Below are 19,271 nucleotides of genomic sequence, written 5' to 3' on the forward strand. Positions count from 1 at the left end.
AGAAGATGTGATACTAATCCATCACAGCAGTTGCATGAGAATAACTGTACTAAGTCATACGAAAGGGTCACCTAGGCTTTTATCCTGTCTCTAACCATGACCTAATCAAAAGTATAAGAACAGGGCACACACAGTTATACTTCCTTAATATATTCTCCCAACCTCTGGCAATTTGTGCCTTAACTATTTCCTGAGCCAGTCTCTACATTTAGTAGCACTCAATGAACTCCCCTTTCATGATTTTTTTCAATTATCTTTTGACCAACACAAAGCAGCTTTGTAACTCAGTGACTTTGCACAGTAAGCAGTAAATACAGAATACATAATGTGGAGGGGTTATTACCACAATTTGGGGATTATCACATTACATGTTATAGTACCCTATGCAACTTATGTTAGGCAGATTTCTCTCTCTGAGAAAGGGACGTGAAGACAAAAGCATAACTTGTACAAAATTATCTGTTCTACACTGAAGGACATTCAGACAGGTGTTTTCATATCACTTCTAATAACCTGGATAAATATACTGCATGATTATCTTTCAACCATGGGGTTATATCATTATTTTAGGTCCTCCAGCAACAACTCCGAAGATCTAAACTCGTAGGTATACCTGCACATACACAAACATGCAATAATTGTCCTACCAAACAGTCCAGCAATTTTTAATTTTAAATATTAAAAATGTGATCTACCTCAATCTGTCAAGCAGCAATATTGTCTCATAAAATAATGATGATTCTTATTTTTTGATTACTGCCATGCCTCAGGCACAGAAGCAGGAAAGTGATTTAGGAAAGACATTCAAAACACTTCTCCCCAAAGGCACAATGACCTCAAGGTTCAAAACTAGCTTTCTCCTACCAAAGCTTGAGCCGGTGCTCCCATACATTATTAAAACATCACAGAATTTGAGAGAAAGTACATTTTACATCAGGAATTTCATAGGCACAGAGAAGTGACCCTGGAAGCTAAACAAGAATTGTATTTGTTGCTGCAGTGGTTTCTTAATTAGTTTCTTCCTGACAAACCTGGCTAAAAAAGGATGTTGTAAAACAGACTCCAATGGTTTGGCAGTTGATTGATTAACCGTATTTATTGTACATGTCACGAATGGCACTTACACCTTGGAAATCTAGGTACTATAGCATTACATTTTATTAGAAACACTACACAACCATTTCCCTAATAAATACTTGCAGCAATTACAATTGCTTTACTTGTTTAATGCCAGCAATTACCTTTATGTGTGTTTTCACATAATGTCTCCTTAGGATAGCCTGAGAGAAATCAACCACTTCTGGGACAGAATTTGTTGTTTTGTTTAAAGAATGGTGCTGTGCATTTCAAAATCTGTCATTTCTTAAAAAAAAAAAATTATCTGTGACTTTAAGTCATTTTCTGTAATATGCTCCACGTTAATTGAGACAAGGTTCGTGTGGCATAAACATATGTTACAAGTAAGTTGCTATATTTTGAATACAACTTACTTCTTGTTTTAGGATAAAACTGACTTCATTATGACACATTTTTGAGAACGTATGATCACAAATACTGGGTTTTGTTGTTTTTTTTTTTAAGCACAACGTAGGGGCTACCACAATTACAATAAAATTTCAACTTACTATGATTTGTTTTCCTCCAGAAGTAACAAGGTCAACAAAAGAATTAACAGAAACTAAACATATTGCACAATTAATCAAAATGTACAAGCCAACCAGCTGGCTCTACAAGGAGAGGAAGAATTCAAGCTACTTCAGCTAAAGTAAATGGCACTTTTCAGTCAAATTTGGCTTCACTAGGTCTCATTCTGCTTCATCTTTCTGCTCTTCTGCTTCATCATTTTGTATTTCCCCATCAATTTTGGGAATGATTACAGTAGAATTTTTCTTTTTACTATTGTTTCCTGAAGGAGTCACAATTTGTATTTTACTATTGTTTCCTGAAGGAGTCACAATTTGTAGCACCTGTTAGCTTCTGCCTTGGAGAATTTCTCTGTAGGTGTTGAGAGGGCTGCACTGTAGGTGTCTCTGGAAGTGAAACATGGTAGAAGTTTGGTAACCGAATGTCATATCTAAATCCTTTTCCCACTTGCACTCTGTCATTCAAGGCATATAGTTTTTCAGCAATGTCACTCCCAATTAAAATTGAGAACAGGCGTGAGATGAAACGGTGTTTAGCAAACAGCAAATACAGCTTCTTTCTCCTCCAGGCCACATATCGACAATCTGTCTCTGCTGTAAGCGTTACCTATAGAACAGAAAATTAAAATTAGCTAGATATGATCAGTGATATTGCTGCTGCTGTCCTTGCTCAAAAGCCCCTCTCCCCCTTTCTCTCTCTCTCAGCAGTCACTTCTGCTGTCTGTAACATACACTCTCTCATCTTTGTATCTACTGCAATTAAAGCCATTTAATCCAGCTAGAGAGCTCTGTGAGATCTACTGCATGCAAACGACACGTGAGAAGGAAGACTAAGAAAGTGCACAAAAGACTATCTTGTCAGCCTCAGTGACAACTGTGAATGTCTACACTGCCAACAGCAGCCTAAGCCAGGACACGGGCTAACAGCATGCCCCAAATCTGGCTCTGTGCACCTGCTTTGCTCTCTGTGGCTCCATCTGGGAAGGCAGATCTGAAGAAAGCTGTCTACAAATGCCATTTCCCCTTGAGATATGAGACATCAGATCTGTCACAAGCAGGAGCTAGCTTGTCATCCTGACCTCAGTCAAGTGACACCACTGCAAAGGCTCATGGATTACAGGGTGCCAGCCCAGATGGACACCATGTTCCACGCTGCCTCCTTACGCTAACTTGTACCCCAGGCACAAACTTCCCCAGCTGGCCTGCTCTGAATTTTGCCTCCTGGAGGCTTCTTCAGCACAAACTTCTACCCACCTCCTGTGAGTGTGGTCTCCTGGGTCTGGATTTTAGCACACCCAAAAAATGCAAGCATAGTCTAACTATGAGATTAGCTTTTAAAAAAAACCTAGATTGTTGTAACAACTGGAAACCAAACAGAAAGAAGATACAAGTAGCATAACCAGTCTAGTGGAAAAGGGGACTTCCCTCCCCAAAATACTGGAAGGCCAGATGTTTGTATAATTTCACAAAGTAAACCCATAAATAAATGAAGTTATTTCTACACTGATTAATACTTGAACAATTTTCTGTAGCATTGTAAAAAACCCCTTCACTTTTACCTGGAAAATACCCTCTTCTGTGGGCCTCAGTGAATCCCATTCAGGAGAATCCAGAAATTGAAGAGGAAAAATATAGTGCAGAAACTCTCCATCAACTGTCACTCTGATCCTACCAAGATAAGATGTGTTAATTTGTTAGTACTATGTGTACAGTAGCAAGGATTGCAACAAGAATGTGTTATTTATAATATGTGAGGAGTTTAAATACAACTTTTATAGCAAAAAGTCATCACTGGCCAACAGTATCCTAACTATGTAATGTTTTTGCACACAGCTGGATCAGACTAGGTGAATGACAGGACAAAACAATTGTGCAACAGGAATTAAAATCCTTCCAGGCCTTACTCAAGCCATATTACCCTACCTGGGGCAGGTCTGTGCAGCCACATGCAACCTTTGTCAGAAAAGGCTAGCATGCATGGGGGAGCTGAAAGAGCAATGCACAGAACCCCACTTGCCTCTTTTGCTGGAAAGCCATAGCATACATGTCCTGGTTTGGGCAAATATGCATTTTAGAGGGGACAAAGTGGCAGAGGCAGACAGTGTGATATGGGAATTCCTGATACATGTGGCATGTATTACATTGGGCTCTCTCAATGCTTAACAGGAGTTGCACTGCCACAAGACTTTGTCTGTAGCCAGGCTAACAGCATGGAGGGGGGGCCTTCTGCAGATGCCCAAGAAAATTTTCCTGTATATTTTCAATCATGTTTAAGTTTGAAGGGACATGAGCAGGAAATGTACACTTGAACCTCATGACCTAAAAGGAAGGAAACAAGCTGTGGGAGACCCCCCCCCCCCCTTTTTTTTTTTTTTTTTAATCAGGACTGAGATTAATGCTTCTTCCAAGAGCATAGGAAGCATAGGAAGCAGCCCTCATGCACAAAATAATGTAGCAGGAACTCCCTGTGCCATTACTGAATGGCTGGGCATGTAGAAGGATAGAAGGATGGACACCTCTCCCTCAGTACAGCTATAGCCAAAGGCAATCTCTGGATGGTACTTTCTAAAGAGCTCCCAAGAATGTGTCAGACTAGAGCGTCTGTAGGGCTAACTACATAAAATCCATATTGTTCATTACATGTATTCCTAAGTCAGCCAAGTTTCAGGCTGCCTGCAAGTTTCTTCTGTCCATGCACCTGTCAGAATGCACCTAGAAAGCACCTCATCAAAACCGTCAAAGACAGACCCTGGTCATCATCTCTGGCTATCCAATCTGTCCTTGTGGTGGTGAGACCAAGAAGTTACACAGAGGTCCAAGACCATTTCTATACAGTAAGTGGATACTTCCCCTCAGAAAAGCACCAGCAGGGTTGTCTTAAGGCTTGCTAAAAGGGTCTCCAGTAAGCAGGGAGCATAGGCAGGTGGCTATTTTGCCACAGGGCCTTACTAAGGGCCACAGTAACTGTAGCCTCAGCTACGCAAATCCTGGTAGGGCTTGACTATGCCCCTTTGTAATGGAAGGGGGTTGTTGGGCCGCCTCTTTCTCCCTTATTCCTTCCCTCCCCCCACCTCTCACAAAGCAGCCACAGTCAAAATACTCTATTAAACAGTTTACCTCAGTATATTGAGTTTCATTACTACATTTTAGTTCTGTTTCAGATGATATTAGCAGAGAAAAACAAGAAAGATGTGTTAGTCAGCTAGGCAATAGATAGATTGCAAAACAGCGTGAAGACTGAGGCATACATTTACGTTCCCTTTATCTGAGTAACCTGGAAGTGCTATGATACAATGGTCTGAAAAAGAATGATGATTTAAAATCCTCTTCCTTAAGCTATTACAGACCTTGTGCTTAGTGTTGCCATGTTAGTGCTGTCCCCTAGACAAGTGTATTTAGCCTGTTAATATTTATATTACATGCATTAATATTTAATCTATTCTACTGGAAAATGAACAAAGAATACACAAAGTAGGCATTTCTTGCTTTCCTTTTCAAGAAGGGGAAAAAAGAAAAAGATATTTACAGTAAGCAAGTCAGAACAAACTGATACAAACCTGCCTGATACAAGCAAGGACAGTTTATCAATAGGTGTTTTGCCTTGCATAGCATAACAGTGCTCCTTCTCCAGAGTAACCACTTCTGCATCACAACACAAGACAATCTTCCTATAGACAGTTAAGGAAATTCCTAGAGGTTGAAAAACAGCGCTGTAGAGTTCCTGGAATTCTTTGTCAAAGGACACACTCCGAACTTGGTACGTAACATAAATGAACTGTACGAAGCATATAGCAAACAGTATAAAGTTCCAGGAGAATATATCAGCAGCACAGACATCCAGCCAAGCCCAAACAGAAGAGCAGAGAAAGCCCAGTCCAAGCAAACTGAAAACATAAAGTAGCCCGAAGAATCCACTTCCACCCATGAAGCCAACAACAAAGAGAATACTAGCTAGATGGTAGATAGATCCCTCTGCCTCTTGCTTCCAAGTTGTGCAGGTAGGATGTGCATATATCAAGCTTTCCCAAAAACTTGCATTTTCTCCCATGGCTGGACTAATTTTTTGATTCAACTGGATCTTTATTATTTTTTTTTTATTTATGCAATACAGCTGGAGGGGTCCTTAGCTTTTCCATCCTTGCAACCTCTGCTCAATGATCACATAATGTCACAGTCTTTTTTGGTAGTGACGTTGCACTTAAGATCTCAGGCAACTAGGAAGCTAATGTTCTCAGAAGGCAATGCCGCTTCTCATCTGTTCACGTGATGTCTTGACTTTGGCTGTGTCATCTGTAGTTCTACCTGATCTGGATAAGTGAAGAAAAGAGGTATTACTTATAAAATGATTTTCAGCAGTTAAACCCCAGCAAAACTTTTATTGTCTAAAGCCACAGACTGCATTGCAATCATTCAATTTCCCAGGTAACTCAATCCAGTGATTCCAAGATCAAACCTTTTATTCATTCAGCTGAAGATCATGTCTTTGCATTTATGAACCCTGCAGGTCCAGTTGTACCTAGATCCATGTAAACATCTATACAAAATCCAAAACATGCTGTGACAAGTGTTTCCACAGCTTAACAACTCACTGGAGAGAAAGTAGTCACATCTGTTGTTTTTGAACCTGCCACCTACCAGTCTCATTTAATGCCCTATCTCGTTCTTGAGCCAGAAGAGACAATGAACATCTCTTGTTCACTTCCTCTCACTTCCACTCAGGATTTCTGTTGATCCACCTTCCTTTTTCTCCTTTTCCTTTTTGTTATCATTAATTACAACAGCAAAGCTGCTTTGTCCCTTAAGACAACAGGATACATCCCCAAACATCACAGAAAGGGAAACCGAAGTATTACGGGGGATATTCTTTTCTACTCCAACAATGACAGGCAAAGCTGTCATGTATAGGGAAGACTACATATCTTAAAGGCAGCTTTATACAGATTATGTTATTAGAACTTGAAGTGAATAACTTATCCTGCAAAATACTTTTCAAAAGGCATTTACAAATCCATTTTAGAACGTCCGAAGTTCTCCTCATATAATTCCATGCTATGGAGCACATAATTATATTGTTTAATACTTGCAATGGTAAACATACTATTTTTTCCATATTTCAATATATTCCTAAGTGTTTAAGAAAAAAATAAAATAACAACTGAGAAGCAAGAGAACAACAGAATAAAAGAAATAAAAAATAGCTTTCTATGTCTCTCTTTTAAAGTAACAATACACTCTGCAATATGAGATCAGAAGCAGTAGAAAATGCAAAGCTAGAGTCTATCAGTAGTGTAATCAGAATTGAAACCCACTGAAGTCTTTAGATGTCCGTTTCTTCTCCTGGTAAAACAGCAGGGAAACAAACAAAAATCTGCTGTCTAAATTACTAGCTTCTCTAGCATATCAAATGCAGCTCCTTTTTCCAAAAGTCACAGAAGTCAATACTTAAAAAAACTACTACTGGTGCACTGAAACAGCCAGCATCATTCAGCAGGGCCTTCAGTGTTGTTTTCACAGTGTCATATCTAAAAGATTCATAGAGAAAAGCCATGCCATATTTCCTACCTTTAATTCCTTAAAGTTTATTCAAAACCCAACACTAATTCCATGATTCAAAACTCCTAAAGCCATACAATCCAAAAGAACTGAGTGGCAGAGTTTAGAAGAAAAGGTTGGGAGGAAACCTCTCCCTCTTTGGGAATGGGGATAGGAATGTCACTGGCCAGTAAAAATATCATTGCTAAAGAGCAAGGCATCTTTCTAAAGTAAAGGTGCTCAATATCCAACTGTAGTGGAAGAACCGGCTTTACAAGAATGAGGTAAGCTGTAGGCTCTGCTGTCTTTCCCTTGACCCAAATACCATTCTTTGCCAGTAGAACCATTATAGGAGTCTGCCTGGAGGTAGGATTTAGCCCTTTGACAATGGGAGTTCAGACGTGGATCTGCTACAGAGAAGTTACCTAGGCATGACAAGAGTGTTAGGAATTTTAGGTAGTACTTCTATGACCAAAGAGTAAGATTTTTGAACTGAAAGAAGATAAAATTGGTACAAAACAAACATATGGTTCCCACACCTTCTGTTCTGAATCCATTCAGCATTTGCATTGCACTGTCAAAGTCAGCTGCACTAGTTTTTTTTTAATAGAATCACTGATAACACTGTCCCAATTTCTGACTATTAATAATACTTCTACTGTAGTGCCAACATTTTGCTTCAACCAGTTCTCATCAACGTCCTAATTTTTACACAAAATTCAGTGTGTTGAATGAGATCATAACTGACATGTTACATAGTAAGCTTCATGCGTGCCATAAATAAAAACACTGTGGGTCTACACTATAACCTACTTTCTATTACCATGTAAAAAGGCCCATTACATGACAAAAAATTCACAATATTTATGTTCACTTTTCAATTGCCGTATAGCATTCATAGTCAACCTATACTTCAGCTCACAGAATTGCTGTAAAATGTCTATTTATGACAAGATGTGTCAAAATAATTTGGGAGGAACAAGATGCCATTATGACACAGATACAGAGTCATTATATACAAAAATCAAAGCCAAAAAAAATCTCCTATATTTATAACTGTTTGTATTTGGAATCTATCTCGAAAAACCACTGTATGGAAAATTCCCATTTATTTCAATAATTTTGCACAATGAGAACTTTTTCAATAAAGGACTGTACTGCAGCGTCTCCCAGGCTGTACAGGACATCCCTCTGTCAGGACAAGAAGGGCAAATAAGGGAGGCAAATGTTAGCATGGAATATAACTTCACCAACATGACACTCTCCTGAGCTACTTAAGGGAGAGGACTGCAAATGGGAAAAGTGCATTTTAGAGGCTGATTCACACAAAAACAAACTCTTTGGAACTACTGCTAAATGGAAATGGCTTCTCAGGGCTACAGTGAAGAGCAGGCATGCTTGCTGCCAGTGAACTACAGGCAGAAAGAGAGGGTTCCCCTGTTTTTATTATGAAAGTATTCTAAGAGTTAGAAACCAAAAACTGTTGGCAATTTTTTTGTTCTTACAAAGTACTAAACAGTATGTATGGACATGAAGATAGTAAAAAAATTATTTGATAGGTATTTAGTGCTACATAAGGCCTTTCACATTTTTCACATTTTAGACTCTCAAGGGCTTCAAAGCAGTCACTGTAATTACGCCATTCATATACTTCAGGCATGGAGAAGAAAGAAAACAAAAAAGGCCAGCTGTGGTACTAAATATGAGTCATCCTCCACTGAGAACCCATCTACAAAGTGCCTACAGCAACACTGCATTTCCAAGTTCATAAGTACACAGATGGGACACCATCAGTGCATTGAGAAGCTTTTATTTTCTTAGTCAAATGAACCAGCAAAGTTAGCATGCCAGCTGATTCTGGCCTCATCTGAAACACCTAGCTATCCTATCTGCGATGAATACTTATCCCTATAGTTTAATTTGATGGTGATGATCAGTCAAGCTTCAATAGAAGACTGCATTTAAAGAAGGTATCTTTGATTATAAACTTGCAGAAGGGTATTTTCACCGAGTCAATGTCAGAATACTTTTTATTCTGCCACCTGCTCGAGGAGAAGAAAGCATACCTCACACAAGTCTGTCTTGGACTCCAGCTGCAGAGCACGGCCCCTGTTATTTGACTACCATATTCAGAATAACACAAAATAAAATTGACAACTGTAGGCTGCTGGACCCAGAGCTGCATGGAAAACATCTTCCAGCTCAGACAGAGAACATACCCTGCTGATACAGGCTGAACTGCCGAAACATTTCTGGATGTTTTACCCTGCCACATACTCCACTGTCTTCAGCAGGAACTAATCAAGTGCTGAGCAAAAAAAAAAAATCACTAGAGAGGCAATATATAGTTGCATGGAATTAAGACAAACGACAGCATTTCTCAAAGAACTAAGCTGTCATCAGAAAGTGATAAAATTAACAAGTTTGCTGGAGTTTCAAAGCAGTAAATGGAATATTTTACAGACGCTCTCCAAAATAAATAGCAGCCAGCAGTTTAAAACTTCATATAAACAGTATATTAAAATAGCCAAAAATAACAGAATTGTAATTTAAATGCAGAACCCCCCCCCATGGACTTTTCTCCATACACTGCATCATTCCCACAAAGAATTACCAATTATGTAAATTATAATTTACTTAAATAAATTTATATTTCGTCCCATTTTTGCCATTGACAATTCTATCCCATCTCTGAGAAGCTCCAAGTGTTAGTTACTCTCTGTGTTTGAATCAGAAGAATAATTTCTGCAAAACATCCTAAAAACCCCAAGGCCAGGAGCAGCTCTGCCTTCAGTCTTTTCAGTGAAGTCAAAAAGCAAAGCTATTCAGACCTTAGATTAAGTATGCAGCCAGAAAGCCCTCAAGACTTTTACAGTGCACATGTTGAAGAGACTTGGAGCCGCACATACTGATCATGTAGCTGGCCTACATGAACTACATTGTTTGCTACAGATTTGGAGCCACAAAGGAAGATTTTTCCTTTACAGAATATACAAAACAAGTGTACAAAACAAGATCATGCTGGATTTAGCAGGATTTGTCTCACTAATTTTAGACATCTATAATATAGATGTTAAGACGTCATATGTTATAGACATATAAGCTAGCGGCCTTAGACGGGCTTGGCAGTCAATGAAGTTGCTCCAGCTACTAAGAGGGGAACCAAACAGTCAGATGTGACTATCCAGCTGAGGATGGCCTTGACATCCAATGGCTTCAAAAGTGACTGCCTCTGAGGACCCCATCTAGGCAATGGGCAAGTTACATCTAGTGACAGTGATCATCAGCCTAGCCATCAGTTAGATGTACAAATACAAGCTGCTCCTTAATTTTAGCAAATACTTCCCGTAACTTATCATAACGTTTTCTTCAGCAAATCTATTACAGCATCCCTTCCTTCAATTTCCCATTTTACCTTCAGAATCTGCTCTGTGCCCTACACATATTTCTCTTAATAGTGGTTTAAATAGCACACTCTCCCCAAGTTACTGTACTTCATCAGTGGTTCACTTAGGATTAGATACCCAAAGGGACTTAAACAACAGCTTACAATTAAGGATTTCATTGTCTAACTCATACAATGTATGTAGGAGTTATGCACGTACAGACAGGTATGGCTATGTACCTATAGACAAGTATGGGCAGATAAACAAGTAATTTTGAGTGATGAACTGACCTTGGCATTACTCTAGGCTCAAAGCATGCATACAACAATGGGACACTAGCAGGACAATAACTAACAACATAAGCTCATATCCTAGCTTATTTTATATTTTATATGACTTAATATATCCTATATATCTTATCCACACACTTCATATATCCCAGGGAAAACAATAATTACAGTATTGGAAAACAGTATTTTCCTAATGAAATGCAGTGCTGTTCAGTGTAGAGAAGGTTACATAACTTCACCACAACCGTAACATCTATTATAGGGAACAAAAACAAGAGGAAGGAGGAGGAGGAAAAGGACTACCCAGTCGAGCAGATAAAGATAGAAAGATGATCAGTCACTATAAAACTAGACATATTCAGACTACAGAAGTATGCAAGCATACACCGCAAAGGTTATCAATTAATGGAATGGCTTTAAAAATTTCCTTTGCTGGGAATTTAAGAAGTCAGGATGCTGCCTAATGCCTAATATAAATCTGGACATGGTATCATTCAAAAAGGAACTGATTTACTACGGACCTATTTTTTATTCTACAGGAAGTCAGACTAGATGATCACAACGATGTCTCCTGGACTTTTGTTCTAAGTTACTTAATATAAACAAGATTTATATAGCTAGAAAGCTAAGTAGCTATCCTGCCCAATGAAATCTAGAAGCCTAGCTTAGATACTAGCTGAGAAGCTACTTTAGGTAATACAAAACACTGAAGACAGACGTGTCTGAAATTATTCCTCACTCAGACATTCCAGCAGGAACATCCAACTACGTGGAGCCAGAATCCCTTCCTGAGACGACAGCAATGTTTTTCAAAGAACAAATCAGGATGTTTACCAAGGGATGCTTTACCATGAAGCATGCGCGCAGCCCTGGCAGCCGAGCCTCAGGCTCTCCAGCCTCCTCTACACCCAAAGCAAGCATGGTGGTGCAGCGTGGGGCAGACATGTCTCTTCTCTGCACACCACCACAGCTCCAGCAAAAAGGGCAGGATGTGGCCCACCCACACAAGCCAGAAGAGAGTCATTTGGGGCAACTCGTGGGGCAGGGAAAATGGAGGTAAACTCCCTTGAGGAAGGAACCTACCTAGTGTCTTGCCTCCTAGACCAGCACTACCAATACACACTATATCACTATAGAGGTAAAGCATCTCAGGCCTTAAGAGAAGCAGTTGAACTGCACCCTTCCAGTCCCTCCAGCACCTGTGTGGCAGCCCAGGCTGCAATTACTGAGTTGGACCTGCACCTGCAAAGCACCCAAATTAAGTGATACCTTCACAGAGAGCAATTGCTCTGCGAAAGCTCAAAGTCTGGGCACTTCAAAGCATCTGTGGCATTTCAGTGCCTTTAGGGCAGCACCAAGGAAAAGCAGCAGCCAAGCGGGATTTGTTTGTAGGCCAAAACTCTCTGGCCAGCAAGAATGTAGGCTCCTATGTTCAAAGGTTGTCAACCAAAAACCCCCTCAGTCAGCTGCTGCATTAGGGATGCCCCAATTCCGTTTTTACTTTGAAATCACTGGCTAAGGTGAATGGCGCACCAAGAGCATGAGGTTGCTAAGCGGCTGTCCTCATCACCCAGCGAGGCCTGACTTCTGTCCTCCTGTTGCAACCTACGCACAATTGTTTTCGGCAAAGTGGAAAAGCTTTTGTGGGAGGCTTTTAATGGAACTTTCAATTCACTGAGCTTGTTTGGATGCGGCTACGACGGAGTGAGTCTACTCATAATTTGCTTAAATCCCTAGTAATCTTTTTAAGAAGTGGAAAAGAGTCAGAATGGAGAGAAAAAGAAAAGCACAGCAACACAGAATAGTTTAAGGTTCATTAGAAGCGCTGCATACAGGGAAGCTGCTATTATTTGGTCTTTAAATATTTAAAGACCAACTTACTATACACAGATTACAGTACTTGAATTGCTCATTTATCACTGTAAAATATACAATGCAATCCTCTGTGGCTGCAAAACCAATATTGAAGATGCTATCTATTTTTTCCTCTAGACAATATCTAATAAGAAAAAACATTACAGGTTTTCTTCCAATTTGAATCAGAACTGATGAACCATAAGAATATGGGGTATTTATGCCAAACTAATAACAATAATTCTTTTTCTTAAGCTCTTTTAGGCCTAGGAGACAAGAATATAGAAACATAGTCAGAAAATTTATAAATTTTGATGGAGTAGATTCCTAACACTTGGGAAAATTAGAGTAAGGCTCTTGTATATTAAACAGTATTGGCCAAATGATAATTCAGTGTTTCTGTTCTATATATTGTATTATATAATAAAAAGGACAAAGTGAAGCACAAGCTCAGTCCTTTCTACAGTTCAGCTTCTAAATGAGTAAAAGAAAAAGCAGCTACAGTGCCTATTTCACAAGTGTTTTAAAACTGTGTTAATGAACTACAGTTGAACCCTGCAGAAGCCAGCTTAAATGAGTTTATACGATGCAGGAGAGGCTCTGGAAGAAAATGCATTCTCATGTAACTAACCATGCAACAACCTCATCTCTGAAGAGCCTGCAGACTTAATAAAATGATTAAATGTAGTTTCGTCTAACAACCCTTTTCTTGAGTCCTTAATAAACTTTGTGCTCTCAATTTTCATAATAGGTTTTCCTTCAACAAAACTTGCCTTCAAAATTAACTGTATCACATTGCCTTCTGTTTCAATACCTATTCTCCTTACAGGCATTTGCAGTGTCCTTGGTATTTTGCAGGCAAGACGCTGTCTTAAAAACACCCACTTGAAATTTTACGCTACTTTGTTATTTGGCACCAAACAGAACTTTGTGGCGACCCTGAACAGCAAGAGTTCTGCAGACGTGGAAACCCTGTCTTACTCTGCTGTGGTCAGTGAAGACATTTCTCCTTGCATGTATACAATCATATTCCCATTAATCAACGGAATGACAAGAAGCCCAAATTCTGGAAGCCAGATTTCATCAATGACATCTTTATAACACTGCCAGGTGGCTCTATGATTCAATATTACAAGAGCTCAGCTATATAAAATGTTTGCCCATAAAGTGATTGACAGCTTAAATGCAACTCGAAGCTTTACAGAGCAGCTGAAGGAAATGTGGTAAAATATTACAGTTGGAAAAATAGTGTTTTGTGTTGCTCGTAGCTGTTTCTTTGCTGAGAAACAACTGCAAATACAAAAACAAATCTTAATTTCAGGGCTCATCTGCTCCTGTTATTTGTTGAGGCTGACAGCGAAGAATCCAATAACGGCAGTCAGTGAAGCAAACTGCAAGCAAGTGGGAGAAAACTCTGGCCCCAAGCTGGTTTTGTGGAAGTACTGCTACTTGCCAAGTTCGCGACTGCACGAGCAGGCTGGAATTGCACCTGAAGAGAAGCCAGAAACCACTGTTTCTTAAGAAATAATCCCCCGAGCAGATATATATGACAAAGAGCCTTATCTCGCGCAGGCATCCTGAGGTAGGAAGAGCAAGGCAGTGTGCCACACTCCTTTATAAAGGATATACTTCACGAGGCTGCACGCAGCTCTCCGACGTCCAACACGCACCGAATTCAGGCGTTTCGGGCTACAACGCCGTTACTACTCCTTATTCCCAGCGGGAGCTCTGGGGAGAGGAGCGCACTTCTCCGAGAGGGCAGGGAAGAAACCGCCGGAAGCGCCGTCGGGGCGGCTCACCCGGGCGCGCTTTACCCCCTGCCAGAGCCGCACCGCGGAACCCCGCGGCGCCGGCAGCGGCGCCGGCCCCGACGGCCGCGCTCAGCCCCGGGGGCAGCGCCTGCCTCGGCCGCGGGGGCCGCGGACCCGCCCGCCCGGCCGCGCCCCTTACCTGTCCCCTTTCCCCCTGCCGGGCGCCCGCGGAAAAGTTTCCCGGCCGGAGGGCGCCGGTGCCGGGACGCGCTGCCGCCGCTCGCCACTCCGCGGCACGGCCGAGCCCGCCGCGGCCACCGAGCCGCCGCTGTGACTAAAATAGGCAGAAGCCGCCGAGAGGCTGCGGGCGGCGCCAGCGCCGGGGCCGGCAGCGAGCGGCCGCAGCGCGCAGGCGCCTCCCGCCGCCCCGGGGGGCTGCCGGGCCGGGCCGGGCCGGGCGCGGGGTCCCGGCGGCGCCGTCGGAGCGGGTAGCGCGGCCGCCGCGGGCGTCTGCTCGGGGGCTGCGAAGTAGCGGGTTCCCCTGCGGAACCCGAGTGTGCTCGCATGTGCCGTGTTTTATTTCCCAGGCACTTAGCTGCGACTTGCAGGGGGAGGGGGGAAAAAGAGAAAAGCTTTGAGGCAAACAGAAAAAGACATCTTTGCTATTGCTGCCTTGGGTTGTCTGCAACTATTGAGATGCAAATACATAAAAATAAAATTTTCTTCCTTTTTGCCTGCTCACCCCAGTGGCAAGTTTCTTTAGAAACGTATTGTGGTGATACATACCTTCAGGGCTGTCGTCGATATGGGACTAGTGCGTCTATTTTTATACGATCTTCAGTTATTTCATTTGAGAACAAATAAATGCTTCACTGGGAATATGGTTAAAAGTGTTGGTGCAACGTCAGTACAGAACCCTTTTAACGTGCTAGCCGTAAATTTGTTCTGGTGATCACTTTGTGTCTTGGGGAAATACAATTTATTGATTGAACAAGACAGATTTACAATTACAAGCTACTAATATACAAAAATCACCACGTAGCGAGCGCAGAGCTCCTCGTATGGCAGAAGCTCAATAACTCAATCCCGGACTATAAGCCCTATGTATCTTCTAAATAGCGAGCCCGGAGACGCTGCTGTGCTGCCCAGCGGCCAGCCCTGTGGACAGCGGGTGGGCTGACGCCCCCATCACGCAGCCGAGCGAGGTGCCTGCACGACCCTCTGCAGAGGCGAAGGCACCGAGCAAGCTCTCGTGCTCTAGGTAGACGGATTAGGGCCTTTATTAACAGCTTCCAGCGTTTTTCCCCCAAGCCGTTTCTTTATTTTTAGATTTTTAGCTCCAGATTTACCAGAGGAGAAGACACATGAACTTTCTGAATAATTAGTTCTAAAACTTGAGAAAACAAATACCCAGAACTGTCTTACCCAAAGCTACCTCAAGTTACGTATATTCAAACCTTCATTATCTGGTTGCAGGACTTACTTCTTTCATGAGAGAGAAGTCTTCTATAAATTAATCAAGTATGTATTAAGGTTCTTGTAGTTAATTAAACGTTCCAAGGTTTTGTGGTGTCTCTGGAAATGCTTAACCCTGCAGACATGCTTTGCATGTGATATTGTACAACTTCCTTAATTTTAGCAGTGTCGTTTGAGAGATTTCTTTACTGGCAAACCCGGGGCAGTGCTGATTCACGTTGTTTCTCTTTCTCTTCTTTGTACCCGTGTGGAGTTGAAGGCACCTGCTCACTTACTCAAATTCATCCCCAACTGCCTTAGGCTTAAATTTACCCATTACATTTATTTTTCATTGGGCTAATTGTAAATGGGACAGAGAAATAAATAATAAAAAAGAATTTTAAAATCTTTATTTGATCTACTTATCTACTGAGATTACATTATTGTAATACATCAGTATTAGATCATTTAAAATAAGTTCCTTATAATCTTTATCATAAAAGAAGCAAGAAAGTCTAGTAGATTTTGATGACATATCTGTGAGATACTTTTGGAAGTGTATTCAGTTGCAAGCTAAAGTCGAGTCGCAATCTTCCACAGAAATATGGATCACCAAGGAACAGTTTTCCTTTAATAATTCTTATTTTTGTTACATCAACTCTCCATCAAATATTCTCTAACCATTTTAAGACTGAAACTGCATATGACCTTCTAAATTTAGCCTGGCTAGCTTATGAATATGTTACTTTAATGTTCATTGCAGTTTACGAAAGTATATACTTGAAGAATAACATAAAAAGGCAAAATGGTCAAAACAAAGTACTGATACACTAGCAAAGTAGTCACTGTCTGAAATGCTTTTTAATAAGCCTTAGGAAAGGCGTAGAGCAGGGAATGATTTAGGCAAGGATTTTTAAGTCAAATGTGATTTGAGGAGTCGCATTGTGACTGCTCAAAGGGAACTGTTCCTAAAAATGGTTGGCATTTGTCTTTGAAAATCAGGCTGGGATGAGAGATCCAAGTGAGCAATAATCAAATGGCTAAACTATCACATACTCAGGAGAGGCGAACACTGCCAGGCATGCTTCGAGTCAGCCACCTGAGGGATCAGACTACTCTTGACATAACTGAAACCACTGTGCTTTCTTACATAAAATGATGCTTTTTTTAGGAGGTCAACTAGTATAATAAATGCAAAACCAAATTATAGCCAATATTATTCTTTGCAACAGTGCGGCATGCTATAAAGGTCATGCTTAAAGGAAAACTTAGAAAAGAGACTGCGACAAAACTGAGAAATCTAATGTCAGGCATGAAAAGCTGTTGGAGATGTTCGAGGAGGAGGCACAGCTATGGCAAACATGCTGCGTGGCGGGCGCAAACGCAGCTGGCCAAACTGCTAGCAAAGGGCAGCTATAAAAGAGCAGCAGAAAACAGGAGATCGGTTCAAGCTGGGCTGGACGGGGCGGCTGTGGCAGGAGCCTGGCCGCGGCTCGGGGCTGCGGCTCAGGGTGCGATTTCACCGTCCGCAGCACGGTCCCATCTATTTCCCCGGCTTTTATCCAGTGACTGCTTCAGGAGGAACTTACAGCATCAGGCGGTTTCCCTCTCCACTGTCCCTGAAGTAATTTATTTTTTCACTTTGAAGTAGAGTAATGGTGTTTCTTACATCATGCTGAACTCTAGAAGGTAGAAGTTATCAATAACTATGTTTAGGGGGAGAAGACTTTTTTTATGTTTTCTTACACACTTTTAATGTTTAATAAATCTTTACTGCATTTTCCCTTCCCTGAATTGTCCTTGGTAAATAAAAATAACTTACGAAGCAGGGCGATATGGCAGCAGATAGCATGATGAATTATCTCTTTAAGAAGCAATGCGCTTTTTCTCTGTGGATGCAATACTGTACTTTGCAGGTAGTCACAAGAGGGCAATATGTAGGAACTCTTAGGCATTTTCAAATGAGAATTAAGCTCTTTATGCACTTTGAAAAGGCTTTAGTGGACTTTCATAGTGGAGGTCTCCTGCAGACCTCTTCCCCCTTTTATTTGTGGGTTATGCTCAAGTAAGGTGACTCAGGCTTGCATTTGGGTAGTAAGCTAGCTTTTATGACCACCTTTTATAAGCAAGACATATACCAAGACATGTCACAATAGAATATAATCCTCTAGTTCATATCATAGGCAGCCTGCAGAGCCAAAGAAAATTCAAATTGGGAACCTTTTTAAAATGCCATTCAATTAACAGCATTCCCTGTCAGGTACAGATAAAATAGTTCTAATTTAAGCAAGAGTTTCTTTATGCATCAGTCAAATAACATGATAAATAGTTCCTTTAAGTTTTTATCTTTTTTTCTTTTCAAGGCTTTCAGATAGTAGAATTGGAGTTGAATATCCTCAGCTGCACTTCAGGTGGAAAGTGTTAGATGCTTCTCCACCCAGGCTGTCATAAATAAGAGCGTGCAGGATATTGTTCCCTGACCAAGGGACTTCCCACACGGAGGCAGCCGAATGCGGAGAAGGGGATTCCTTCCTCAGCCTGGCTCTTCCTCACCTGAACTCATTTCAGACACCAGCATCTAGAAAAGCCCAAGGAAATCTCTAACGCGGGATTTCGCTATAACAAAGGTATGTGAGTCCAAATTCATGACTGCTCCTCACAGAAATGTTTAAGTTCACTTGGTGAGTTTTTTTGCCTTAGGCTGGTGGCAGGACCTCCTCTTCAGTGCCCACGTGCGGCCAGACTTGCTGTGCTCCAGGGGCTCCCGCAGCCATTGCTGAGCTCAATCAGTGCGCCTGACTGCGGGGGGTCGGGGGGACATGGGGTACATGCAATGCTGGCATCACTCGTGCACAGAGGGCTGAGCTTGGCACATAGTTCAGCTGTTGTCAAATCTAGAAGCCAGAGAAAGGCTAGTGATTTCTTTGGGCCAAGAAGGAGGGTGCGAGGAACATGTGGGTTGAAAGCCCAGTGCTTGGGGCATTCATGTGGGAGGGGAAACACCTGTGTTTTCAGTCCTGTTCTCAAGGTTGTTTCCACATTACATCTAAATATAGTTTAATGTCCAGTACAGAAGCAATTTGAGGAGTCAGCACTGAAGGTGGACTTCCCACTGCCAGGGACGAGAGCATCGTAACCGCTACACCACAGAGTTGCTGTCTTTCTCAGACATAATCCGTGAGAATCCATTGGAGAAGTATCTCCAGTCCTGGAGATACTCATAGCCCAGCCCTGTGGATTATGAGTATCTCCAGGTATTCAGAAACTCTAAAATATAGCTCGCTAAGTGCTCATATGGCAAAAAGGAGGCATAGGTTTGAATCGTTCCAGACATCGACCTTCTTGGGTGAGTGCTTTAAC

General features: G+C 41.5%; 1 protein-coding gene across 3 annotated transcripts; it reads right to left on the minus strand.

Moving 5' to 3' along the window:
• Window positions 1-1,066: 1,066 nt before the first annotated feature.
• On the minus strand, window positions 1,067-14,804 carry POPDC3 (popeye domain containing 3). Of its 3 annotated transcripts, none has more exons than XM_064508835.1 (4): window positions 14,656-14,804; window positions 5,201-5,950; window positions 3,203-3,311; window positions 1,067-2,250 (listed from the first exon to the last, which is right to left on the minus strand). In XM_064508835.1, exons 2-4 carry the CDS (start codon window positions 5,689-5,691, stop codon window positions 1,933-1,935), a joined length of 918 nt encoding a protein of 305 aa, XP_064364905.1. In that variant the 5' UTR covers window positions 5,692-5,950; window positions 14,656-14,804; the 3' UTR covers window positions 1,067-1,932. The 3 variants fall into 3 exon arrangements, with proteins under 3 accessions (XP_064364905.1, XP_025975719.1, XP_025975718.1); XM_026119934.2 differs by lacking the exon at window positions 14,656-14,804 and adding an exon at window positions 14,376-14,539; XM_026119933.2 differs by lacking the exon at window positions 14,656-14,804 and adding an exon at window positions 7,206-9,738.
• Window positions 14,805-19,271: the final 4,467 nt, after the last annotated feature.

The sequence above is a fragment of the Dromaius novaehollandiae genome, chromosome 3 (assembly GCF_036370855.1).
Source record: "Dromaius novaehollandiae isolate bDroNov1 chromosome 3, bDroNov1.hap1, whole genome shotgun sequence".
Taxonomy (NCBI): domain Eukaryota; kingdom Metazoa; phylum Chordata; class Aves; order Casuariiformes; family Dromaiidae; genus Dromaius; species Dromaius novaehollandiae.

What these genes read in the sequence shown, in the direction of transcription:
- POPDC3 (XM_064508835.1), bottom strand. Translation starts at nt 5,691, where the DNA reads ATGGGAGAAAATGCAAGTTTTTGGGAAAGCTTGATATATGCACATCCT. An exon ending in TCCTTGCTTGTATCAGGCAG is followed by an intron (nt 3,312 to 5,200) that starts GTTTGTATCAGT and finishes TTATCTTGGTAG; the next exon opens with GATCAGAGTGACAGTTGATG. An exon ending in CAGAAGAGGGTATTTTCCAG is followed by an intron (nt 2,251 to 3,202) that starts GTAAAAGTGAAG and finishes TCTGTTCTATAG; the next exon opens with GTAACGCTTACAGCAGAGAC.